Source organism: Dasypus novemcinctus, chromosome 9, assembly GCF_030445035.2.
Source record: "Dasypus novemcinctus isolate mDasNov1 chromosome 9, mDasNov1.1.hap2, whole genome shotgun sequence".
Taxonomy (NCBI): domain Eukaryota; kingdom Metazoa; phylum Chordata; class Mammalia; order Cingulata; family Dasypodidae; genus Dasypus; species Dasypus novemcinctus.
In genome coordinates, this window is record NC_080681.1 from 8,925,082 (window position 1) to 8,952,530 (window position 27,449).

The 27,449-nt window shown below is 39.6% G+C and overlaps 2 protein-coding genes across 3 annotated transcripts in view; one reads left to right on the forward strand and one right to left on the reverse strand.

Moving 5' to 3' along the window:
- Window positions 1–1,429: 1,429 nt before the first annotated feature.
- Window positions 1,430–27,449, forward strand: part of TRIM33 (tripartite motif containing 33) — a 119,507-nt gene continuing 93,487 nt past the window's right edge. Inside the window, exon 1 of one of the 2 annotated variants that reach the window (XM_004462957.4) lies at window positions 1,430–2,015. In XM_004462957.4, the coding sequence (XP_004463014.1) occupies window positions 1,487–2,015 (529 nt within the window). In that variant the 5' untranslated portion in view covers window positions 1,430–1,486. The remainder of the gene's footprint in view (window positions 2,016–27,449) is intronic. The other variant, XM_004462958.4, reaches the window with a different exon arrangement.
- On the reverse strand, window positions 5,850–7,795 carry LOC101410913 (cytoplasmic dynein 2 light intermediate chain 1). The gene is made up of 2 exons (XM_012526952.3): window positions 6,614–7,795; window positions 5,850–5,927 (listed from the first exon to the last, which is right to left on the reverse strand). The coding sequence occupies exon 1, from the start codon at window positions 7,712–7,714 to the stop codon at window positions 6,659–6,661; it is 1,056 nt and encodes a 351-aa protein (XP_012382406.2). The 5' UTR covers window positions 7,715–7,795; the 3' UTR covers window positions 5,850–5,927; window positions 6,614–6,658.

The window sequence follows — 27,449 nt, forward strand, 5'->3', positions numbered from 1 at the left end:
AAATCCTCAAGATATTTGTTTCGCAAATAAAACACAACCCTTTCTGAAAGCTTCTATTACTAGTATTGTTAGGTCATCTGCCACACAAATCACACCAGGACACTTAGTGGGATTCTTAAAACGATAACATTGGTTAGATCAGTGGCTTTCGAAAACTAATGCTCATCAGAATCACCTGAACTAACTTTCAACATCCATCAGCCTTCTCCACTTCCTTGTTCAGGTGTGAAGTGTGGTCCTGATACCTCTGCTTTAAAAAAGTTCCGCAGTTGATTGGTTTCTCTGATATTGATACCAAGTGAAAGTGGGTTCTTGCCCCATGCACTTCAAGGACTAATTCCTGAGATATTGGGGTTCCAAATAGAGAAAGAGCTTTATTTCCTAGGGCATAGCAAGGAGCTCAGACGAACTAAGGGCCTAAAAGTCTGTCTCCTGGAGTTTGAAGAGGTACGGGTTTTTACGGATTTTAAACCGGGACGGTGCAGTAGTCGCCATTTCAATAGAAATAACCATAAACAAAGGTAAGATCAGTATAGGAAATCATCACAATAGCAGGTCTTAGTTTGAAATAACTATACAGAAAGGTAGTTATCAGTCTAGAATAATCACCCGCAATAACAGGTCCGAGTTTGAAATGACCATATACAAAGAGTGAGGTCAGTCTAGCCAGTTTCAGTAATTTTAGGTATTAATTTTGGTCTATAAAATACTGAGAAATAAAAAATATATAATGATTCAGTAGTCATAATCATTTGTTAATTCCTAAGCCTCAGTTACAGTATGTAGCAATATTTGGGAATCAATCTCCTTAAGACGGTAAAACTACCTATTTTGTTAATTTCCTTCTCACCAAGTTTGTTCAGCTTATTTCTATTTGGTGCCCGGTTTAAAGAAAAAAAAAAAAGTCCCGAGCCAGCCACTGCTAAGGACAGTTCAAGCACAGACCGGCAGGAAGGCCGTACCTCCTGGAGCCCGGAGGCTCTCGCGCCCACCGGGCGGCAGGTGAGACTTCCGCGAAGACGCGCTCGCGGCTGGGACGGCGCCGCCCGGGAGACGCTCGCTCGGCCGGAAGCGGCCCCGGCCTCCGCCCCTTCCACCCTTTCCCGCCCTGCCTCCCGCATCGCCGCTGTGTCCCAGCTCGCAACCACCCCCAGCCAAAGGCCGTCCAAGACCAACGACCTCTTCCTTAAAGGCTCTTCACGAGCTAGACCGTCAAGGAGAAGACGCTACGCGACAGCCTCCACGGGTGGAAAGGGAGGCAGAAGCAGCCCCGCAGCCACCCCGCCAAGCTCCCGCCTTCTCCCGGAAGACGTGCGTACGTACGTGCGCGCGCCGCGTCCGCTCTCCCTCCGCCGCGTGCGCGCTCCCGCGGGTTTGCTTGCCTGCTCGCGCTCGGCGGCCGCTCTCGCTGCGGCTGCGGCTGGGGCTGGGGGCGGCGGCGGCGGCGGGCGGCGCGGGGCGGTCCGGCGGGTTCAAAGAGGAAAACATGGCGGAAAACAAAGGCGGTGGCGAGGCCGAGAGTGGCGGTGGGGGCAGCGGCAGCGCGCCGGTGACTGCCGGGGCCGCCGGGCCCGCGGCGTTGGAGGCGGAGCCGCCTCTCGCCGCGGTGCTGGTGGAGGAGGAGGAGGAGGAGGAAGGCGGCAGGGCCGGCGCGGAGAGCGGCGCGGCCAGGCCCGACGACGGGGGGGTGGCCGCGGGCGCCTCGGGCTCGGCCCCGGCTCCTTCAGCCCCGGTGGCCTCGGTGGGTCCTGGAGTTCCCGGGGGGACGGTAGCGACGCCCGCCCCGGCTTCAGCCTCGGCTCCGGCGCCGGGTCCCTCGGCTGGGCCGCCGCCTGGACCGCCCGCCTCGCTCCTGGACACCTGCGCCGTGTGTCAGCAGAGCTTGCAGAGCCGGCGCGAGGCGGAGCCCAAGCTGCTGCCCTGTCTTCACTCCTTCTGCCTGCGCTGCCTGCCCGAGCCCGAGCGCCAGCTCAGCGTGCCCATCCCCGGGGGCAGCAACGGCGACATCCAGCAAGGTGAGCGGCAGGCTCGGCCCCAGGTCTGGGCCTCGGGGGACTCGCGGAGTGCACGAGGATCTGGGGACTGGGGTGCCCCGGGCAGTTCGCAGCGGCAAGGCCCCGAGGGTCTGAGAGCTGAAAGACGCGGCCGCTGGGACGACTCCCCGAGAAGCCGGCCCGCGGGCGGCGCGGGGAGGGCGGAGGGAGGGGTGCGGGCTGCGGGCGGCTGGGGGAGGGGACCTGGGCCGCGGGGAAGGCTGGCGACGTGCGGGCGTGCGCCGGGGCCCCGCGCGGGAGCGGGCGTGAGTGGACCGGGACGCAGAGGCTGGGGACGTGGGAAACCGGCTCTCGGAAGCGTTCTGGGTGGAAGGGCCTTTCACCAGAAGAGGTTGTGAGGTGGGAGTAGGTACGAGACACGGGATGTGAGGAGCGGTTGTCGGAAGTGAGGTGATTCGGCTTGCTCGCTGTTAGCGGAAGGACTAGAAATTAAATCGGGAAAGGAGGAGCGGGGACTCGGGAGAGTTTGGAGCCCAGGGAAGGCGTTCTGGTTGAAAGTAATTTTAAGAGGACGTTGGGAAGGAGGAACTCTGGGAGTGACACCAGTTGGCCGGGAAGAGCCTCCAAGGTTGAGAGGGCAGTTTTCCAAGATTTGTGGGGTGTAGGAAAAATGGACTTTGGAGGCGATGGGGAATTAAAGGGAGCTTGGGGCTTGAGTTTCACTTCATTGTACGTTAATGAGCCCCTACTGTTCCAGGCATTGTGAATAAAATAGTCCACGAGGAGCTCATTCACAGTCTAATAGGAGAAACAGATACAAAAGGTGGAGCAGCAGAGGTGGGTATTTGGCACAGTGGAGGGAGGGAAGGTTAGGGAAACGGCACAAAAGAGGAAACCTTTTGAGCAGGTGTCTGGAAGGGTGAGTAGCTCACTGGGTGGGAGGGTACTCAGGGCACAGAGCACTTTACATATTTCTGGAACGAAGGGGACGTTAGGTGATTGGTAGAAATTAGATTGGCTTGATGTGCTGACTAGGTAAGGGGTCTACAATCCCATATATGAAACTCTTGGGGCCAACTGTGTATTTGACTTACATTTTTTTCCCCTTAGTATTAGTCTCTTATGTAATATCCTAGCAAGGTCTGGGTTAACATCTCATGATCAAACATAATGATGTTTCTGCAGTGAAGCATGTGAATATCACGATAATGGGATACATAGTAAATAGCCTCCTGCAATTCAAGGTGGGTTTTGTTGCAAATTTAGGAAAAAAACTTTAAAATGTCAAAGCGTTATGTATTTTGAAATTGCAGGTAAAGGGTTGTGGATCTTTACTAAAGGGTTTGGGATTTATCCTGTAGAACATGTCTTGTACAGTTTAGAATAAAGGGAGTCCCTGAAGGGCTTTGATATCAAGAGGATAACAGAATCAGATTTATATTCCAGAAGGATCTCTTGGGGCAACATTGAGAGGTGAGGGAAGGCAGGCTGCAGTCCAGATCCATTAGGACAGTCTTTGCAGGAATCTAGTAAACATTTGGAATGGGTAGTAAAGGACTGATCCAAGGTTAGAGAAGGAAGCATTTTGATATGGGGAAAGAGTAGGGACTTTGTGAGACACACAAGTTTGGGTGTCTCCTTTGCCACTACTTACTTATGACTTGGACAGACTGTCTTTACTTAGCCTGTTTTCTCATTTGTGAAACAAGGACAAAAATACCTTAGGGTTATTGAGAGAATGAAATGTATAAAATGACTAGTACATGGTAGTTACTAATGAAATGGCAGTTAGTTTATTATTAGTAGTAACTAGTTGTGACCACATCTAGCTGAGTACCAGGTGTTGACCGAGCAATTGCAAATAAGGAGTCGGTATCTGTGTGGGGGATGGATATAATGATTTCAATTTTGGATGTTTTGGTTTTGAAGTATTTTGGGAACGTGTAGGTAAAGATGTTCAGTTAAGAAAAGACTTCTGCTCATGGCCTAATGACTATACCAAGACACATGGGATTCAGTGTTCTTGTGGGAACCTGGGTCAGGTTATAGGAAACACAAGATGAAAATTGTGTTTGATGTGGTTGAGGGATGGAGGTTGTGAAATTGGCTCTCTGAAATTTAAGTAGGAGAGGAATAATAGTCTATAAATTCCTTCTTCATTTCTCCATCTTAAAAAAAAAATAAAACTTGCCATTTTAACCATTTTTAAGTGTACAATTCAGTGGCATTAATTACTTTTACAGTGTTGTGTGATGGTAGAACAACACTATAAAAGTAACCTATTTGTTTTTGAACTAGGAGAAATAAGTAGACATGATTAAATACTGCCAATATTAAGGTAATGTTGCTTTCTGACCAGTCACTTTAACAAATTGAGTCAGGAAGTCACTCTGACTCAAGCAAGGTAGTCTAGAGAGTCATTTATCACTGTTTACTCCCATATTTACCCTTGCTTTACTCGTTAAAGAAGCAAGCTTGCTGTGTTGGAAAGAACACTGGATTTGGAGTCAGGGGACCCAGTTCTGCCACTTAATTGTTTTATTCTAGAGGAGATTTATAATGTCTGTCCTCAGTTTATTTCTAAAATGTAGGTAATAGTCTTTAATATCTCATTAAGTCAAATTAAATAATGGATGTGAAAATGCTTTATAAACAAATGCTGTTGTGTTTTTTTTTTCTGTTTCTCTAACACATCAAACATTCACACACTCTAGCTGATCACTCTGAATCATTGGTTCTTAGTTACTGGACCAGCAGTATCAGCCTCACCTAGGACGTTGTTAGGAATGCACATTCTTTGGTCCTACTCCAGACCTTCTGACCGGCAATCTGTTTTAACATGTTCTCCAGGTGATTCTGATGCACTTTTAAGTTCGAGAACCACTGTTCTCTCTAGTGAAGGACTCAGATCAGATATCACCTCCTCAGAAAGGCCTTCTCTGACTACTCATTATCACCACCCCTTTTTTTCATAGCACATTTAAAATCCAAAATGTTTTCTTTTTATTTACTTGCTTCTTATTTCCTACTAGAATATGTTAAAGTACATGCCCAATAAGTAATTTTTAATGAGTAAAAACCACCTCGAAAGCTTATTAAAATGCTAATTTGGGAGCATCTTCAGAGTCTGAGTCATTTGGTTTGGGGTTGACTCCCGGAATCTGCATTTTTAAACAAGTACCTCAAGTGATTCTGATATAGGTGGCAACTACCACACTTTGAGAAACACAAGTTTAAGTATTTTGGGAAGAAAAACTGATCTCTTTTCTATTGGAATATTTAGAAAATCAGGAATAAACTAGTTAATATTGTTGAATCTTAGTAGTGAGCTCTTTAAAGTGCTTTTGTGATTTTTTTGTGTGTTATTTCAGCTTGAGTCAATCTCTATGATTAGTTGGTACATATAAATCTCTAATGTATCAGTAGATATGGATTTTTTTTTTTTTTTTTTAGTGAGATGACATTACTTTATTTTCCTATTAAAAAAAAAACTAGAAGGAATTTCTGGGCATAGATAATACCCTATAAATTTTACAAAAGTAAAAAGGAATATATTTTTAGTTAATTCACACTAAACCATCTTATTTAATTTGACCAACTTGGTCAAATTAAAACAAATTTTTATATGTGAAAGTGGAAGAACACAGAATAAACGACTTTTCCGGTTAATGGCAGCAATTACAACTTACTCAAAACTGAACTTAAGCAGGTACACAAATCTACAGGATTGGAAGACTTCTTAAAGGTTATCCCACCTTGGAGACTGATCCCACTTATCACCAGTGCATGAAACTTTGGCCTACTTATTGATAAGAAGTCTCCTTAAATTTGACTGTTCTTCAAAAAGTGGTACTCAAGGGGAGCAGATGTGGCTCAAGCTGTTGGGTACCTGCCTCCCACATGAGAGATCCCAGGTTCAGTTTCTGGTGACTCCTAAAGAAGACAAGTAGACACAGCAAGTAGACACAACGAGCAGACACAGTGGACAGATGAGGGAGTCATCTTAGGGTATAGGGAATGGATGTGTAACTCCAATAAAAGAGTTAACTGACTTGCCCAAGGTCAGTCTTAAAAAAAAAAGTGGTACTCAAAAAAAGTTGTATCAGAATCATCAAGGGCATTGACTGAAAATGCAGGTTACGGAGCCCATTCCAGGTCCACGGATTTCAAATGTCTGAGTGTGGGGACCAAGGAACGTGCATTTTAAATAAACACTTCATGTGCTTCTTGTGCTTCAGTGGTAGAATAAAATTGTTTCACCTATGAAAGCAAACCCATTTAAGCTTTCCTAACAATCACAGCTGAGAACCCCTTATAGAAGGATGTGTTTAAGAACATTTGACCTTTTATTCAAAACTGTTACCCAAATATTCTTGCTCTTATTCCTAAAAGACATATAAGCAGAAACTTAGAAATACTGAACAGATTATATACCATTTAGGAATGTTATGAGTAGTTAGTAGCTTCTCTTATTTTAAAAAAATATTGTAAGTGGTTACACAAGTTTTCCCTATTACAAGACTAAATTATCCAGGAAGGTCAGTTTTTCTTTTAACAAATGACACATTTTAACTTTCTTCACATATTACTACAATAGTTATTTTTTTAAAAGAACTTACTTGTACACAGGAAATAAGAAATAAATATACAGCATTGAATTAGATTCAAGACTCAAAGTCAATTTGTTTCCAGGACTTGGAAGAACTTCTTTTGTACTGTTCAAGTTCCTGATCCTTTTGAATTCTCATTTCATCCACTTCACTTTCAGCATATTGAGGGTCTCGTGCAGGGTCCCTGGCATCTTTCAACTTGTTGATACTCTTTGGTGGAAAGAGCTTTTCATACACCTTTTTCCACAGCTCCATTGGTGAATGTGCATGAAGTTTTCCAATGTCATTATCGGGAACAGGAGGAGATCCTATTTGACTTAAAGAATCCAATCCTGCTGTGATAAACAGTGGTTTGTTCTGATCCACACATATTGATTTGCTTTTGTCAATGCCAAATGCCAACTGGTTGATAATTCCACGTATTTTTAGTAATAGAGCTTCTGATTTACTGGTAAACATTAATGATGCTCCATAGTAATGTGCGACAAATCGAAGTGTCTTGCATATTATCTTTCTCTTCTCAGAGTCAAAATCCTGAAAAATATCGTATTTACTTCCAATTATAACCAGAGGTATTGGAAATGGGTCAATTAATTCACGATCAGGATGGTCCTTTTGCATATTACTCCACATCTTCTGTCTCATTTCAGAAGCTGCTTTAGAGTTTGTCTTTCCCAGTTTCATTATTACTTTATCTACATGACTTTTTGTGACTTGCAACAGATTTTCCATGGTGGGCCAAAGGTCATTAGGTTTTGAAAGATCCAAAATAAGAACAATAGAAAATGTCCGTAAAGTGTCATTGGTGATTGGTATGCTGATTAAGTCCAATAAAGAGGTTCCTCCACCCAGTTCCCAAAAGTGAGCAATATCTTTGGGTGTGTTATGACCTTTTGCTCTTCTTCCATATGTATATTCCAAAGCTAAAGTTGGTTTTGGTGGCTCATCCCTGTCCAGACACCTTAGAATAATAGTAGTCTTTCCCCCATTTTTACTGCCAATGAAGAAAACAGATTTTTCTCCAATTTCCACTCCATCACCTTCACTTTCATTACTTCTCTTTTTTTCCACTTCAGCTTTTGCAATTTCCCAGAGAGTTTCACTGGGCATAGTGGTTCGATCACGCCAGGACCGTGGGCTCCGTGAGGGGCCCAGCCAAGAACGTGGCAGACAGTCTATATTGATGGATCTGTACACACGCTCAAGTGAACTCTGGAAGGAAATGAGACTTTTTTAGTGAGGTGCACCTGAGACAGCATGGTCATAAGGATCAAGAACTGGATTGTGAATAAGGTGTATTGGCTTCTGCTATTAGCTATATAACCTTGTGCAAGGCACCTAGATATCCTCCCCAAGTATTCAGCAGTATGAAGAGGTTGAGTTCATTTCTTGTAAAATTCTATGATTCTTTGGTCTTTCGTGGTAACTTTTCTATCTATGTAAGTTTAATATTCTTATAGTTTGGGGAGTGGTGATGGAACAATGGGGAGTGGTGATGGAACAAAGGGAGATTGATTCTGTTTCGGAATTCTTCAACTTCTGGTGAAGTCTCAGATGGCAACAGTCATGTTGTAAGTGGGAGGGAAGACCTCTGGGTGTAGTGTGAAGAGAGCCCGTCCTCAGAGCAGTGCTGTTTATCACAAGCGTGATGAGCCACTCTAGGGAGTCTTTTATTTGAGACCTTGGATGTTTCTGCACTGGGGGTTACATATGCTATATGGCATTTCTAGCTTCTGTATACAGCTGATCTGGGGATTTTTTAAATACCCTACTCTCTCTAATGTCCTATTTGTCCAAAACAAACTTGAGTTTTTTGAAAGATACGGTACCACAACCAACAAGCAGTCATATTAAAGATATCAAAGAAAACAAACAATTTTTAACAACTTCTAGAATTGTGGTTTGTTAAACACACAGAATTCATTTTTGAGCTCTACCATTTACTACTTCAATGACTGTGGATAAGTTACTTAACATCTCTTAACATCCATAAATTGGGGGTTATGATTATACCTACTTCATAGGGTTATTTGAAGATTAAATGAATTACTACATTGCAAAGTGCTTCACGAACTGGCACATGGTAAACCCTTAGTAAATTGTACTGCTGTTATTTTAATCGCCCTCCAGTTGTTGCATTTTCTTTGTGACTACCTCTACCTCACAGTAAGCAGAAGGAAGGTAAAATGTTGGTGTTTTGGTAGGTTTATCTTTTCTGACATCTAGTGATGTACAGCATGCATGTTAAAGTCGTTTGAGTTCTAATCCTCACCAGCTACCTAAAACTTCTTGGCACCAATGAAATATTCTAAATCCTGTTTTTATATCATCTGGTATCTGAACATCACAACTTCTAGTTAGGAGAATTTAATTGCTTTTATTCATCTGTACTCCTCTTGGAGGACCTGAAATGAGAATTACCTTAAAGCAGTGATTCTTAAAGTGTGATCTCTGGAACCGTTGGGGGTCTTTGAGACCCTTTCAAGAGTTTACAAGGTTAAAACAGTTTTCATAATAACATTAATTTGTAATTACCCTATTGTGAGGCAAGAGCAATGATGGACAAAACTGCTGGAGCCTTAGCAGGAATCAAGATGGTGGCTCCACGCAAGGGTGTCCCCCGCGTGGGGGAGCCCCACGCGCAAGGAGTGTGCCCGTGAGGAAAGCCGCCCAGCGTGAAAAGAAAGAGCAGCCTGCCCAGGAATGGCGCCGCCCACACTTCCCGTGCCGCTGACGACAACAGAAGCGGACAAAGAAACAAGACGCAGCAAATAGACACCAAGAACAGACAACCAGGGGAGGGGGGGAAATTAAATAAATAAATAAATCTTAAAAAAAAAAAAAAAAAAGATGGTGGCTCCAAACTATACTAAAAGTCATTGTATTCTTCACCACACCAGTTTTATTTAATGTCCTTGATGAAGTAGCAATTATTAATTGTATTAAAATCTTGATCCCTAATATTCTGTATGATGAAATACAGATGCACAAAGTGCTTCTGCTGCATACTGAAGTTCAAGAAATAAATTGCTTATGCAGTTGTTTGAGTTCTGAGGTGAATTGGTCTCTCATTTTTTTTTTCCCATGAAAAATAATTTTTACTTGAAAGAACGATTGACAAACTATGGATTAGGTGTGAGTATTTGGCAGCCATTTTCTAGAAAATGGATGAATTGAGTCTGTCACTTCAAAGAAAACAATTGCTAGTACATGTTGCCAGTGATAAATTTTGAGTTTTTAAATGAAAATTAGAATTTTGGAAAACCTGTATTTGCTGCCATGAACTTGACAGCTGCTCATCATATAAAGACTTTTTGATGAGATAGTGGTATTAGTAAATACGTTTTTTTGATATTATGTGGTGAATTGATAACTTTTGAATGATCTGCATAACTTAGTGAACTGATACTTTCCAAAAAGAGTCATTCAAAGTGCAGTTGGGTGCCTGCCTCCCACATGGGAGGTTCTGGGTTTTGTCACTGGTGCCTCCTAAAGAAGATGAGCAGAACAGCGAGCTGATGTGACTGGCTGGCACAGCAAGATGATGCAACAAGCTGATGAAATGAGATGACATGACAAGGAGACACAATAAGAGAGCGGGGAGCGGATGTGGCTCAAGTGATTGGGCGTCTCCCTCCCACATGGAAGGTCCTGGGTTTGGTTCCCAGTGCCTCCTAAAAGAAGATGAGCAGACACAGAGCACACAACAGATAGACAGAACAGACAGCAAGTGCAGAGAATGGGGGGGGGGGCGGTAAATAAATCTTGGGGGAAAAAAAACAACTGAAGTGTGAAACGTAAAACATTATGTATATATGTAAAAATTCATTGTGTGGTTTGAGATTCCACATTGTAACTAACGTTTAAGGAATACACTCTAAGGTTTTGCCTTATATCGAAGAAGATTATCCACAATTATCTGAAAAGACTATTAAAATACTAAATTTCCAAATACCTATCAAAATGAGGCCAGGTTTTCTTCATATTCTTCAAACAAAACATATCAGATTTAATGCAGAGGCAGATAACCAGCTGTCATCTATTAAATCGAGACGTTGAGATTTTAGAAATCTCAATGCCACTCTTTACAAAAACTTTATTTTTGGAAAATATTTTTCATTATATTGTTATTTACTTAAGTAATGGGTGGTTTACATTTTTAAGTGAATTAATACTATATTTTTATAAAAGTCTGTTATTTCTGATGTTTACATATTAATGGATTTAACCAATCTAAATGTTCTTTGAGGTACTCAATAATTAAGAGTGACCATAATGATTGAGACCCACTCTCCTTAAAGGATAATAAGAAAATGATTATGTAGAGTCATTGGGCTAGTGGGAAGACAGTCAGAACCTAGAAATAAAGGGAGGCAGCAGATTGTATACATTCTTAGTTACTCATTTTGGGATATACAGCATAATCCATAAATAGCCTGCTGCAATAGTATGTTAAAATGAAGGAAGTGCTTATTAACTGAAGTTGAGTTTTTGTAAATAGCTCACTGTAGAGTTGCTTTTTATTTATTTATTTATGGTTTATGACCTCTTGACTGATTTCCATCACTTTAAGTGAGGCGGGCTTCAGGGTTTGGGCTCATGGCAATGGATAAGTTAACCTCTGTCTCCTCTTCGGCTACAAACTGCTGTAGCCAATCTTTTAGAAAGAACATTGGTCCAAAGGGGAAGTAGAGAAAAGAATAAGGATGAATGCACATAAGTACATCATTTTTAGAAAAGTATTTAAAGCCTTTGCCCTAATGATGGGTAGATTATATGCACTATATAGTACTAATGATTAATACTTTTTGAAAAATTCTGTGTACTAATCCTTTATTGATTATGTAAGTTGAAGATTTATTCTTTGCCTGTGGCTTTTCGTGATAGCCAGCCTCTAAGAAGGCTCCCTCCCAGTGTTCCTTGTCTTCTGGTATGCTGGTTTTAGTCCTTTTGTGGACCTCAGAAAATTATGTTCTTAAGCTAACCCCTTCCTGTGTGTGTAAACATATTTTATATGGGACCTTTTGGTCAGATTCAGTTAAGGGATCTTGATCAGATTAGATCACTCAATTAGATTGCTTTGGTTAAGAGCCTTGGATTAGATTGTAGGGCTTGGGTGTGCCTTAATTCTTTTATTGGAAGCCTTTATAAATAGGGCTGAGCACAGATAAACAGAGAAAGCTGCCATTTTTACCCTATCACGTGAAAGAGGAGTCCAGGATTGCCTACAACTCCAGAAAAATAGAGAAACCCTGAGAAGCTGAGAGAGAGGCTGGAGGCTGGAATCAGAGAGCAGCTGAAGCTGAAGCAATGAGACCCCCAAGGAGGCTAGGACCAAGAGCAGCTTGAAGCAAAAGAGGACAGGCCTAGAGGAGAGAGGGGAGAGGAGGAAGCCTCCATTATGTCTTGCCATGTGCCTGATGACCCTCTGCTGCAATTTGGTGAGACAGGATCGCTGATGATACCTGGATTTGGACATTTTCATAGCCTCACAACTGTAAGTTTTTACCCTAATACATTCCTACTATAAAAGCCAACCCATTTCTGGTATATCACATTGGCAACTTTTAGCAAATGAAAACAGAAATTGAAACGGGGAAAGTGGGGTGCTGCTATGCAAGTACCAAAAATGTTGGAACAATTTAATAAATATTTAAGGGGAGGATTCTGGAAGAATTGAGAGATGCTTGATAAGGCCTAGAATACTTTGAAGAGACTGTTGATAGGAATATGATGCCAGTAAAGGTACTTCCGATGAGGCCTTAGACATGGTGAATGTATCATTGCAAACTGGAAGAAGGATGATCCTGTTTTAAAGGAGCAGAGAACTTGGCAAAATAGATTCCTGAGTTGGATTTTAGGTAGAATTTGAAATTGATGAGGTTGGATCCTTAGCTGAGGAGATTTCCAAACTAAATGTGGAAAGTGTGGCCTGGCTTCTCCTTGCAGCTTATATACTAAAACTGTGGGAGGAAAGGGATAAGCTCAGAACTGAGCTCCTGGGCACAAAGAAACCAGAAATTGATGTATCTGGGAAATTCCGAACTTGTGGAAGATGAGCACCCAGAGAATAGTGTCCTAAGTGAAGACAGCTGAACATGGAACTGCCTGGGCCTTTCACTGTAAGTCATTACTGGAAGTGCAGTTCTCCACGAAGGGTCTGTGGAAAGTCTTACTGTCTGATGCCGGGGACCCCTCCTTGCAAAACCAGTGAGTTTTTTTTTTCTGTGATATCTGTATGAACAGAACCACTGCCAGTCTGGATTAAAAGGGAGAGAGTGAAGGAAAAATTACTTCAAGGGCAGAACCAAGGACACTGAGTTTGGATTAAAACATTTTAGGCCAATAGAGAGACCCCAGTCATGTGTGGAAAGGATGAGTAGTAAGCCCTGAAGTGTGAGGGCCAGCCTTTGTTCAGGGAGATGCTGTCTCCACCCCAGACTTTGGAGGGGTAGGGCACATTCCTAGGGGCACGGCCCTCAGGCTGCTGCTGTGAGGGGTTTGAGCCTGTGCCTTGGAGATTTGGGAGCCATCTCCCCAGTGTTCTTAGAGCATGGGACCAAGAGTTCAGTGGTGTGTTGGTTTGAGTCTTTATGTGGGCCCCAGCAAGTTATATTCTTACATCACAACTATTCTGAACCTTTAATTAGATTAGGCCAGTTGAGGGCTAATTGATTAGGCTACTTAAGTAGGGCAGAGCCCACACTGGGTCTTAATTCTCTTACTGGACTCCTTTATAATTGGAGGAGTAAAGAGCTGAACTCACAGGAAAAAAGCCACAGTGACAGAAGCCTTTTGAAGTTGAAATAATGAATTTGGGAGAGAGCAAAGCCACTGGTGGAGCAGCCCTAAGCAGAACTAGCAACAAAGCCTGGAGGAGAGGGGAGATGAGATGTTGCTATTATGTCATGCCACATACCTGATCTTCCACACGTGATCTTGGGGAGAAAGTGAGCCTGGAGGAGAAGGCAGAGATCTAACCACCATTGTTCCATTGTTCCTTGCCACGTGGCAGGATTGTCAGCCAGCAGCAGCCTTTGGGGAGAGAGTTTCACCTGACGCCTTGATTTGTCCCAACCTAGGAACTGTAAGTTTTTAATCCAATAAATTCCCATTGTAAAAGCCAACACATTTTTGGCATATTGCCTTGGCAACCTTTAGCAGACTCAAACAGGTGGCCACCCAGGTGCTTGAGGGTGGAGCCAAGAACCTGGCCTCTGAGCTAGCCTTGAAAAGGGTAGAACTGCTGTTCCCTCAGGCCCCTGGAGAAGAAACAATGGTTTTATAGGTGGCTCTCAGACTTTGAAACTTAATGGAATGTGCCCTGCAGGTTTTCGGAATTATTTGGGACTCCTGATCCCTGTTTTCCTTCCAGTTTTGCCCCATCACAATGGGAATTTTTATCCTGTGACTGTCCCTACTTTGTATATTACAGGAAGCAGATAACTTGTTTTGTAATTTTCACAGGTCCACCTCTGAAGGGGAAATTTAGCCCCAAGATAGACCACAAGCCTATACTGATTTCAGTGAGATTTTTATGCTTAATATAATCACTGAAATGATTTAAGGTTTTTGAAATATTGTGATGGAATGAATGTATTTTGCATAAAAAGACAATAAAGAGCATGTATTTCTGGGGTCCAGAGGGTGGAGTGTGGCAGTTTGAGTCTTGTGGATCCCAGAAAATCCTGTTCTTAAAGCCAATCCTGTCCTGTGTATGTAAATCTATCTATCGTAGGTGGGAGCTTTGGCTTAGACTCAATTAAGGGGCCCTTCCCTTTGATTAGATCTGAAGTGTAGGGCATAACCCCTGAATCAATTGATTTGTTTTAAAAAGATGCTATTTACCTGAAGGGAATTTTATAAGCAAATAAGATAACATAAATAACTTTTTAAAAGTTTTAATTTCCACTCTCCCTCCAGCATGGAGTGACTACGTTGTCCAATATTTTGAAGCTAAGCCCTCAAAATATATGTATCAGTGGCTTACAAAAGACTTTTTTTTTTGTTTTTAGAAAGTACCAGAGATTGCACCCAGGACCTTATAACATGGGAAACAAGCACTCAGCCACTGAGCTACATCCATTATTCCCCAGTGAGAGCTGGATTTTTGTTTGTTTTTAAGAGGTACTGGGATTGAATTTGGGACCTGATACATGAGAAGCAGGCAGACTCAATTACTTGAGCTACATCTGCTCCCCACCATTGCCTCTTTTTTAAAAAAAATTTATTTATCCCTCCCCACTGCATGTGTGTGCTGTCTGCTCTCTATCCATTTGCTGCACAATCTTCTGTGTTTGCTTGTCTCCCTTTGTCGTGTCAACTTGCTGCGCCAGCTCTCTGCAGTGCGAGCCATTCATTAGCTCTCCACAGTGTGGGTCAGCCTGCCTTCACCAGGAGGCCCCAGGAATCGAATCTGCGGCCTCCCGTATAGTAGACAGAGGAGTCCAGTCGCTTGAGTAACATCCACTTCCACCTTTGCCTCTTTAGCAGTCTTTTGTAAGCCACTGATACATATATTTTGAGGGCTTAGCTTCAAAATATTGGACAACGTAGTCACTCCATGCTGGAGGGAGAGTGGAAATTAAAACTTTTAAAAAGTTATTTATGTTATCTTATTTGCTTATAAAATTCCTTTCAGGTAAATAGTATCTTTTTAAAACAAATCAATTGATTCAAATTAATAAAGCATACAATTCATCCAAAGTGTACAATCAAGGTTTTTGATATAATCACATAGTTGTGTGTTCACCACATTGATCATTATTAGAGAATTTTCATTATTTCAATACTCATTTCTTTTTTAAACAAACTAGGCTATTGAGGTCAAGTTTTAGTACCTAAATGTGACTGTTCCTATGGAAATAATAGCACAAACTCAGATGCTTCAAGGGTCAGACTAGTATCTAGTGTAAAACAGTGTAAAACAATGCATTTAGGCTGATGCTTGCTTAGCCTAAAGGCATTAAAATTCTTAGTAACTTTTTTTATTGTAGCAACATATATGCATTGTAAAGTTTCCATTTTTAAAACACTTTCAACTATACAGTTCAGTGATATTACTTTCACAGGGTTATCTATTAGCAAAGCTTTCCTTGTCAACTGAAACAGAAACTTTGTACCTGTTAAGCATTAACTCGCTATTTCCCCTTCCCTCCCAAAATGATGATATACTTTCTCTGAATTTGTATATTCTACTTTTTTTCATCTAAGTGAAATCATACATGTCCTTTAATGTCTGGCTTATTTCAGTTGAAATGTTTATGCTGTTAATCTAGGTGTGGCATGTATCAGAACTTGATTCCTTTTTATGGCTGAATAATACGTATTTACCACAGTTTATCCATTCATCTGTTGATGGACCATTGGAATGCTTCCACCTTTTGGTTTTGCTTGTGTGAACAAACATTGGTGTATGTTCAAGTCCCTGATTTTTAGGTCTTTAGGGTATATACGTAGAAGTGGGATTGCTGCTATACTTAACTTCCTGAGGAACCACCAGATTGTTTTCCATTGGGTCTGCACCATTTTACATTCCCACTAACAGTGTATGAGTGTTCCTATTTTTCTGCATCTTCACAGTGATCGTTTGAGGCTGTATATACCTTGGAAAAGTATGTTCTTAAGTAAATCCATTCCTGTGGATGTTAACCCGTTGTATTAGGGTGGTACAAAAGTAATTGTGGTTTTGCGTTGTTGGAATTTGTCTTTTTATATTGGCATACATTCTTCCATAAATGTGGTTATGTTATACGTCATTTTAATGTGCATTTCTAGCTTTGTTTTTTGTTTTTTTTGCTAATGACTTATTACTTGCTGTTTATTTTATATCTATTTTAGACTATGGAAGTGATGTTAGACAAAAAGCAGATTCAAGCAGTTAATCTTATTTGAGTTCAAAATGGGCCGTAAAGCAGTGGAGACAACTCACAATATCAACAAAACATTTGTCCTGAACTGCTAACAAACATACAGTGCAGTGGTGGTTCAAGAAGTTTTGCAAAGGAGATGAGAGTCTTGAAGATGAGCATAGAGTCTTGAAGTTGACAAAGATCAGTTGAGAGCAATCATTGAAGCTGATCCTCTTCCAAATACATGAGAAGTTGATGAAGAATTCAGTATTGATTATTCTGTGGCCGTTAGGCATTTGAAACAAATTGAAAAGGTGAAGTAAATCGATGGGTGCCTCAAGCTGACCAAAAAAAAATAAAAAATGTCATTTTGAAGTGTCCTCTTCTCTTACTCTTAACAACAACGAACCATTTCTCAGTCGGATTGTGACGGCATGAAAAGTGGATTTTATATGACCCCTGGCAATGACCAGTTCAGTGATTGGACTGAGAGGAAGCTCTAAAGCACTTTCCAACGCCAAACTCACACCGAAAAAAAAAAGGTCATGGTCACTCTTTGGTGGTCTGCTGCCAGTCTGATCCACTACAGCTTTCTGAATCCCAGCCAAACCATTACATCTGAGAATTATACTCAGTAAATTGATGTGACACACTGAAAACTGCAACTCCTGCAGCGGGCATTGGTTAACAGAAAGGGCCCGATTCTTCCCCACATCAACGCATGATTGCACGTTGCCCAACCAACACTTTAGAAGTCGAATGAATTGGGCTGTGAAGTTTTGCCTCATCTATCATATTCACCTGACCTTGCCAACCGACTACCGCTTCTTCAAGCATCTCGACAACTTTTTGCAGGGAAAAAGCTTCCACAACCAGCAGGATGCAGAAAATGCTTTCCAAGAGTTTGTTGAATCCTGAAGCACGGATTTTTACACTATAGGAATAAACAAGCTTATTTCTCATTGGCAAAAATGTGTTGATTGTAGTGGTTCCTCTTTTAATTAATAAAGATGTGTTCGAGCCTAGTTACAATGATTTAAAATTCACTGTCTGAAACCACAATTCCTTTTGCACCAACCTAATAGAGTAGCATCTTTTGGTGAGTAGGATCTTAAGGTGTGACCTGCCTCTTTCAGGGTGGGTCTTAATCCTCTCCTGGAGTACTTTATAAGAGAATGAAATTCAGACAAAGTCACAAAAGCAAGAAGCTGGAAGCAGCGAAACTGGTAAGAGAAAGGAAGGACCAGCAGATGTGGCTGTGTGGCAGAAGATCACTAGTAGTTGGTCTTTGGGAAGAAAGCATTGCCTTCATGCCTTGATTTGGACATTTTCCTCAGCCTCAAAACTGTAAGCTTGTAAGTTAATAAATTCCCAATGTTAAAAGCCAACCCATGTTATGGTGTGTGCTTTGACCAGCTTAGCAGACTAGAACACTTGTTAGTTTCCTTTTGTTTTTAATAGCTATTTTAGCAGTATGGTATGGTACCTCATTGTGATTTTGTTTTGCATTTCCCTAATTGCTAATGATTTTGAATATCTGTTCATGTGCTTATTGGCAATTTGTATATCTTTTGTGAAATGTCTATTCAGGTCTAAAGGCATTAAAAGAAGAATTTTAAAAGTACCCTATTCTGGCTAAATAATATCTGTAGGCTGCTAGTTTTCAACCTTTGTCCTAAGTCAGAAGAATCTATTTAGTGACATTTATTTGCAATGGATATAATTTATAATGAATTTGGTTTCATAAATTGAAAAGTTTAAATTTAAGTATACTTATGCACTTACATATATAAGCTATGTTCCAGTAAGCTAAATTATAATACCTTGATAAGAACTAAACATCTTTAGAATGATCAGCTGTATTTTTACTGTTTCAAGATGAAAAAACAAAGGCAACAGAGTTTTCAAAATAGTAAATTTGGTGTTAGTTTGAATGTTCCATAAATGATTAGGTCTTGAAGCAAGTTCACAAAAGTCTATTTAACCTATGATATGATGTGTGTTTTAGAATTTTACTATTTCAGTACCAAACCAGGTTATAATGTACTCCTGAAATTTACTTATCTGTTCTTCCCTCCTGTAGAAACAAACACTTATGTTTTCACATGTTCAGGATAGATTTTGATGGGTGGCTCTCAACTGGTATATCACAAGCAGCATGTTACACTATGAACACTCCTTCCAAATCAGTGTGTGAAATTTATTTCTAACAATTGCATATTTGCTGCCTGGTAGAGCTAAACCATTGAGTCCTGTGGATTATTTAATGTGGCATAAAACATGATGCAACTTGCTTAGGTTGTTTATCCTTACAGAAGTTTAGGGTAAAATCATTCTAGTGACAAAAAAATTTATGTAGACTTTGCGTTTTGAGTATACTGTATAGAGAACATGGTCAAGGTAGTAAACAGATTTATTCGTACAGAAAAGGTGTACAATGGAAGACTAAAATACTGGTATATTTTTAAAATATTGACATGTGATTTTTAAAGTAAACTTTCCATTGAAATGTACATAAACAAAAGGTCAAAAATCTTAAGTAGTTCAGTGAATTTGCATAAAGTGAACACACCTGTGAAACCTGTAACCAGACCAAGAAACATTTTAATTACCAGCATGCCTTAAAACACCCCTTTCCTGTCACTATTTATTACTGTTCTGACTTGGTTAGTTTTGCCTGTTTTTATACTTTATGAAGTGGGACTAAGCAATAGTTTGTGACTAGAAACTTTAGCTTAATATTGCTAAGATTCACTCCTGTTGATTATTCTTTGCCTTTTCTCGATACTGTTTAATTGTATCCATTCAAATGCTGATGGACATTGGTTTTGTTTTTGTTTTTTATTAAGGTGTGTTCATGGAAGCTTTTTGACACGTCTCTTGATAAATATGTATACGTTTCTGTTGGTTATGTGTATAGGAGTGGAATTGCTGAGTCATAGGTCATGTGTATATATTCAACATTATTAGATAATCACTGAACAGTTTTCTGAAGTGGTTGTATCAGTTTATAGTCCCACAAGTAGTGTATGAAAGATCTAGTTGCTTTATATCTTCATTAATACTTCGTGTTCTTTTTCATTTTGCTTGTGCTTTTGGTGTCATATCTCAGAAACCATTGCCTAAGCCTAGGTCAAGAAGATGAATTCTTGCCCTTTTTTTCCTCTCAAGTTGTGGTAACATATGTGCCGCATTTCCCATTATGTTTTCTTATAAGTTTACAGTTTCAGATCTTCTATTTAGTTCTGTGATTACATTTAAATTTACTTTAGTATATGGTGTAAAATAGGAGTTTGACTTCACTTTTTGCACATGGATACCTGGTTGTCTCATCACTGTTTTTTGAAAAGACTGTTCTTTTCCCCACTGAATTGTTTTGGGACCATTTCTGTTTTAGTTTGCTAAAAGCTGCTGGGAGCAGTGTAGCAGAAATGGGCTGGCTTTACAATGGGGGCTATATTAGATTAAAAGCTTACAGTTCTGAGGCTGTGAGAGTGTCCAAATCAAGGCATCATTAGATGCTTTCTACATAGCTACAGCTGTGGATGATCAAGCACATGGCAGGGCACAATGATGTTCTGCTTGTCTCTCACTTCTACTTCAGGCTATCTCAGGTTCATCAACTTATGGAGGATTCTCTCCTCTCTGCTGCTGCTTTTCTGTGCCTGTGGCTTTTTATTTGTCCTTTTATAAAGGGCTCCAGTAAGAGAATTGAGACCCACCCTGGATCAAGCCCTACTGGAGTGGTAATCAAAAGGAAGGTCTCTTAACTGAATCTAATCTTAAGCTCCCATCTGCAGTAGGTTTACATGCACAGGGATGGATTAAGCTTTAAGGACAGGGTTTTTGGGAATCCACCCAGCTTCACACGGTCAAATAACAATTGACTATAAATGTGAGGGTTTATTTCTAGTTTATGAATTCTTTTTCATTGATTTGTATGTGCTTCCTCATGCTGGTAGTACACTGTCTTGCTTCCAGTATTTTTGTAGCAAGTTTTGAAATCAAGAAGTGTGTGAATCCTCCAACGTAGTTCTTTTTTTTTCAATATTATTTCCATTATTCAGGGTTGCTTGAGCTTTCATGTAAAATTTTGGATTAACTTAGTTTCTGGAGAAAAGCCAGCTGGGATTTTGATAGGGATGGTGGTGTTGAATTTGTAGATCACTTTTGGAAGTTGTAATATTGTAATGATACTAAATATTCCAATCCATGAACATGAGATGTCTTTCTGTTTATTTTCGTTGCTTTTAATTCCTTTAATTTTGTAAATGAAATTTTTTTCATTTTTAGATTATTGTTACACAGAAATACAGTTGATTTTTCTATACTGATCTTGTATACTTCAACCTTTCTAGATGCCTTTATTAGTTCCAATAGTTTTTTAGTGAAATTATTTTGGATTTTCTATATACAAGATCATGTATCAAATAGATAGGGTTACTTCTTCCATTCCAATCTGAATGCTCTTTATTTAATTTTCTAGTGTAATTTCCTTGGCTAGAATCTCCAGTACAGTGTTGGCTAGAAAGAGCAGATATCTTTGTCTTGTTTCTGATCTTAAGGGGAAATCTTTCAGTTTTTCAATGTTAGCTGTCATGTTACTTCAGGATTTTTCATGGGTTGCCTTTATAAAGTTGAGGAAGTCCTTTTGTATAACCCTAGTTTGTTTCAGGTTTTTTCATGAGGGGTGCATTTTCTTTATTGAGATGACTGTATAGATTTTGTCTTTTATTTATTGGCATGGTATTGTGTATTATAATAATTGATTTTAAGTCAACCTTGCATTCCTAAGCCAGATCTTACGTGGTTGTAGTGTATAACATATCACTGGATTTGGTTTTCTAGTATTTTGTTATTTGCATTTATATTTATAAGGGATATTTCTTTAGTTTTCTTGTGATGTCTTTGGGTTTGGTATCAAGATAATACTGGTGAGTTGGGAAGTACTCCCTGTTTTATTTTTTGAAAGAGTTTGTGAAGGAGTTTTCTGATTAGTCAATCACTTTACTTGTTATAGACTTATTCAGATACTCTTTCTTCTTGAGTCAATTTTGGTACTTGGTGTCTTTATAGGAATTTGTCCATTTAAACACAGCTATCTAATTTTTGGCATATAGTTCATATTTTTTCCCATGTTTTTATTTCTGTAAGGTTTGTAGTAATAGTACCTCTTAATTTGCATGTTTTTTGCTTGGTGAATTTAGCTAAAGGTTTGTCAATTTTGTTGATTGTTTTCAAAGAACCAACATTGGTTTTGTTTTTCTTATTTGTTTTTCTGCTCTCTATTTTGTTAATTTCTGCTCTGATTTTAATATTTCCTTTCTGGGGGAAGCAGATGTGGCTCAAGTGATTGGGCTCCTGTCTACCACGTGGGAGGTCCCAGGTTCAGTTCCTGGGACCTCCTGGTGAAGGCGAGCTGGCCCGCATGGCAAGCCAACACAACAAAAAAGACACAGAGAAAAGACAGTGAGAAATGTAACAAACTTCCTCTTTTGCCTCCATCTTCACTTTTAAAACACATTTGTGATTACATTGGCCTCTTAGGATAATCCAGCACATTCTCCTCATTTTAAAGTTAGTTGATTAGCAACCTCCTTCCATTCTGCAAGATAATACATAGTAACAGGTCTCAGGGATTAAGATGTAGACATCTGTGAGGGCCATTATTCTGCCTTCTATAATTATTATAGCTACTCCGGCTTTCTTAATGTTGCTGCTTGCATGATACATCTTTTTTCAGTTATCCTGAAAATGATTGTTTTAGTTTCCTGATTCTAAAAGAAATGCCATATGCAATGGGTTGGCTTAAACAATAGGAATTTATTGGCTCATGGTATTGAGGCTAAGAGAAGTCCAAAATCCAAGTTGTCAGCAAACCCATGCTTTCCCCCGGAAGATTGGCATTTGGGGGTTGACTGATGACAATCCTTGGTCCTTGGCTTTTCATCACATGGCAGTGCACATGGTAACATCTTCCTTTTTCTCTGGGTTCTGGGTCTGATTGACTTCTGGCTTTGGCTGGTTCTTGTGACCTCTCTCTTTGACTTTCATTCTGCTTTAAAGAACTTTAGTAATCACGATTAAATGCCAACCCTGTTTATTTGGACCACACCTTAACTGAAGTAACATCTTGAAGAGATCTTATTAATAATGGGTCTACACCCAACAGTCCACATCAGTGTCCTTTTGGGCATTTTCTCCACCATTATTAAATCCTTAACAGGACCATGTGTTGTGTTTATTTTCCATTGTCTTTTTAGTCTTTCTCTTTTAAAAGTAGTAGAACATATTTACAACTAAAACTAAAATTTCCTTTTAGTTTGCTACACCGCTCAAAGGGGATACCATAAAATAGGTTGACTTTAAACAATGTGGATATATTAGCTTATAACCTTACAGCTCTGAGGTTCAGAAAAATGTCCAAATAAGGCATCATTAGGTGATGCTTTCTCCCAGAGACCAGCTCATGATGATCCTGGACTCCTGTCATATAGCAGGGTGAAGAGCGACTTTTACTGGTCTGTCCCCTGTATTTTGGGTTTTGTTGCTTTTAGCTTCTTGTTTCTGTGGCTTACCCTCCCCTTGTTTCCATATTTATCTCATTTATAAGAGACTCCAGTGAGAAGATTAAGACCCGCCCTGGGCTACACCTTAACAGTTAAGGCTTAACTGGAGTAACCTATTTCAAAACATCCTATTTAAATTAGATTTACACCCACAGAAATGAATTAGCTTTAAGAACATGATTTTCTATGGTACCTGTAGTTTCAAACCACCACCCACAACCACTCAGAACATAGAAGTCAGTGTCAGTCACATTCATAATGTGCTGTTATTACCACCATCCATTACCAAAACTTTTCTATCCTCCCCACACAGAGACCCTGTATCTGTTACGTGTGATCTCCTTATTTCCGGCTCCTCTTGGAGGTCTGCCCCTGGTAACCTGTACTCTATTAATTTGCATATTCTAGTTATTTCTTCCAAGTGGAATCACAAAAACATCTGCCTTTTTATGTCTGCTTTCATTCAAAATGACTTCAAAGTTCATCAGTTTTCCATGTATCAGAATACCATTCCTTTTTATGGTTGAGTAATATTTCATTGTACACATATCCTACATTTAACCCCTTCATCTGTTGGTAGACCCTATGGTTCCATCTTCCTTTTGACTATTTTATATAGTCAATATTTAATAGCTGTGAACACTGATGTACAAATATCTTTTCACCTACTTAGAAGTGGAATTGCCAAATCATAGGTAGTTCTATGCTTAACGTTTGAAGAACTGCCAGGTTGTTTTCCACAGTAGTGCACTATTTTACATTCCCACCAGCAATGCCACAAGGCTTCCAGTTTGTCCACATCCTTGCCAACACTTGTTTACTGTTTTTTATCAGTAATAAGCTGTTCTAGTGGATGTAAAATGGGCATCTCGTTTTGATTTGTATTTTCGTGGTAGCTAGTGATGTTTATCTTTTTTTTCCTTCCCGTGTGCTTATTGGCCATTTGTATGTCATCTTTGGAAAATGTTTGTTTATGTCTTTTGCCTACTTTTTAATTGAATTGCTTTTTTGTTGACTTGTAGAAGTTCTTTACATATTCTGAATTTTGACTGCTTCTCAGATTTGTGCTCTGAATCTATTCTTTTTTTTTTTTTAAGATTTATTTCTCTCCCCTTCTCCTCTCCCCCACCCCGTTGTCTCTTCTCTGTGTCTATTGGCTGTGGGTTCTTTGTCTGCTTCTGTTGTTGTCAGCGGCATGGGAATCTGTTTCTTTTTGTTGAGTCGTCTTGTCACAGCTCTCCGTTTGTGCGGTCCCACTCCTGGGCAGGCTGTACTTTGTTTTCACGCAGGGCGGCTCTTCTTATGGGGCGCACTCCTTGTGTGTGGGGCTCCCCTACACGGGGGGGCACCCCTGCGTGGCTCCGCACTCCTTGCACTCATCAGCACTGCGCATGGGCCAGCTCCACACGGGTCAAGGAGGCCTGGGGTTTGAACCGTGGATCTCCCACGTGGTAGACGGACGCCCTAACCACTGGGCCAAGTCCGCTTCCCTGAATCTATTCTTTCCCCAGTCTCTGGGTTGTTTTTTCACCCTTTTGATAGTTCTTTTGTCCTTGTGCAAAAGTTTTGAATTTTGTTGAAGTATTAACATAGATACAATTCATTTGTATTTTCTTTTTTTTTGCTTTTATTTGGTGTGGGTGTTTTCATTTTTCCTAGATCTACTTAACTCTCTTCTCTGGATTAGATACTTTAAAAAAATCTATCTACAAGTTCCCTTACTCTTTTCTCATCTCAGTTTGAACCTGGATTTGTAGTGAAATCTTTGTTTCAGTATTGTACTTTTCATCTCTGTTGACTTGTGTTTTAAGTTCTCTATTGAGAATTCTTAGTTGTTAAAGCCACAACCATTATATTTTCCCTGCATTTCTTAAACAGTTTCCTTTTATTCTTTGAAAATATTTATAACTTTTGAAATCTTTATATTTGCTAACTCTTAACATATAGGCCTAGTCAGTTTAGGTGACTGAGCTTTTTGTTTTTGTTTTTGTTTTTACTATTTCCCCTGAAGTGAGGTTATATTTTCCTGTTTATTTGTAGGTCTCCTCAATTTTGATGGAGTGTTGAGGACATTTTAGTAAATATAACACTTTGGGATTTTACTTTATTTTTTGTGTGTGTGAGTTGGTGGTTTTAGGTAACTTTCCAGAACTTACTGTGGATTCTGCCTCCTGTGTATGGTGTACAATGTTTAGTATTTTCATTTTTATTATTTTTTTCATTTTTGTTTATCTGTTCAGTATTTTTAATGTTTAGAGTGGCTTTCTAGGGTTGCTTCTGTAGTTGCATATCTTGCTCCTTTAGTCAGCCAGTGATTTGGGCATAGGTCATGGTAAAATATTTTGTGTGCCTTTAAGGTTTACATCCTGTGGATCTGTCTGTGGGTTTGGGAACACGATGTGTAGCCAGTTTTCAGTTTCAGTTGGCATTTAGTTTTTGCCAGTCTCTTAGTCCTTCTCATTTTAAGTATCTCCCTAATAATTTTCTCACTGGTGTGCTGCTTGCTCCAACTGTAGATGAGCAGCCTTAGGAAAGCAAAGTCTGTTCTTTCCAACCTGAAATTTCTGCTTTTAGCTGGCAAACCTGATGTTCCCCCACTCCATCCCCAACCCCCCGCCTTTACCTCAAATTGATTCTGAGAGTGCTATTTTGAGCTGAGAAAGCTGTCATTTTTGCCCTGCTCTCAATTGCTTTCTGCCCCATGTCAGCAGTTGCTTTTATATGGTCAGCCCTTTTCTGGTAAACCTATATGATTCCTACAGAGTCGGCTGTTGTGGGTGTGGAGGGGATTAAGGGAGCTTTCTCTGGCCAGAAGGCTGATATTCTTATCAGAAACTCTAATAGCTGTTTTTGTAGATGATTGTTTCTTGTTTGGTCTGACTCTAATAGGTTTCCATTGCCCTGAAATAGGTTTTTCGTTTTGTTTTGTTTTTGACAATTTTGTTCTGTTTTATACTTGGGCTTTTGGTAGAAGATTATATTTTCACTTTGCCATTATGGAAAATGTCCAACTGTTGGGTTTTTTTAATTGGGGAGGGTACATGTTCCTTTCATTGTCAGGTTATCTTATGAATTTTATTAGTCTTAAAAAAATTAGCATCTTAGTTCTCTAGATTTTAGAACTGCAGTGTGCGATACCATATCCATTAGCTTGTGCCCCTTTAAAATTTAGTTAACTAAAATTAAATCCAAAATTCTGTTTCTTAGTTGCACTGGCTACCTTCTAAGTGTTTAGTTGCCACATGTTGTATTGCCTATTGCATTGAACAGTGCAGATACAGCATATTTTCGTTATTGCAGAATATTTTGCTACAGTGATTAATAGCAAGCACTTTGAATGAATTGTATGTTAGTTTACATATACTTATATATGCTCTCTTCCTAATAACACTATATGCTTTCTTCCTAATAATTTTTGAGGTATGTATTATTATGTTCATTTTACAGATGGGAAACTGAAAGTTAAGGAACTAACCTTAACTAGGAACTAACACAGCTAGGAAGGGGGGGTGGGGTGGGGCTAGATTTTAGTCTGATTAATCTGGTTACAGAATCTGTGCTATTATTACTTTGCTGCCTGTTTTGATAAGTGATGCTGGTATCTGACTTGATAGGGAAAACTTTAATATTTTAGTATTTTGAATGGCATTTGTTCCTTTAGTAAATTATCCTTGTCACATTTAAGTACTTTGCCTCCTTAGTGTTTTTATTAAAACCTGAATTTTATCATGTCACCTAACATTAATTTCATAAACATGTTTTTTGATTTTTAATATAATTTTGATAATTTTCCTTCTGTTAAATAATCCTTGAATTCCTTGTTTAAACACTAATTATTAATACTATACTATTCTTTTGAAAGATTGCCAGATTGCTAATATTTCATTTAGAAAGATAGACTCAGTATGTTAGAATGGCGTATCTTTTTTTTTCCATTGTCTTTGTCAGGTTTTAATATTAAAATAATGTTGCTTGTATAAAGTGAATTGAAGTTTTCCTTTTTCGCTTGTTTTTTTCTAGATTAGCTTAGTAAATAATGGAATATCTGGTACGTTATTTAAGCATTACTCATTTGTAAAAACGATCTGGGGGTAGGTTTTAAAAAGTGGAGGCTCTTCCCATTCTCTGTATGCTAGGTCTATTCAAGTATTTTATTTCTGGATTTACTCTTGGTAAATCATATTTTGGTAGGAAATTGTTCATCTCTAGGTTTTAAAATTTCTTTCTTTAGAATTACATGTAGTATTTGCTGATATAGAGTTAGTAATATCCTCTTATAATTCTATTGTAATTGTTGCTTTCACCTTTTTTATTTTGTGTATCTTTTCCTTTTTCATTAGGTTTGTGGAGAAAAAGCATTTCAATTTAATTTTTGTTTTAGTTTTCTCCAGTTTTCTTTTAAGTTTATTTCAGCTTTTATATTTC

Coding starts and splice junctions, on each gene's coding strand:
- LOC101410913 (XM_012526952.3), bottom strand. CDS start 7,714: ATGCCCAGTGAAACTCTCTGGGAAATTGCAAAAGCTGAAGTGGAAAAA.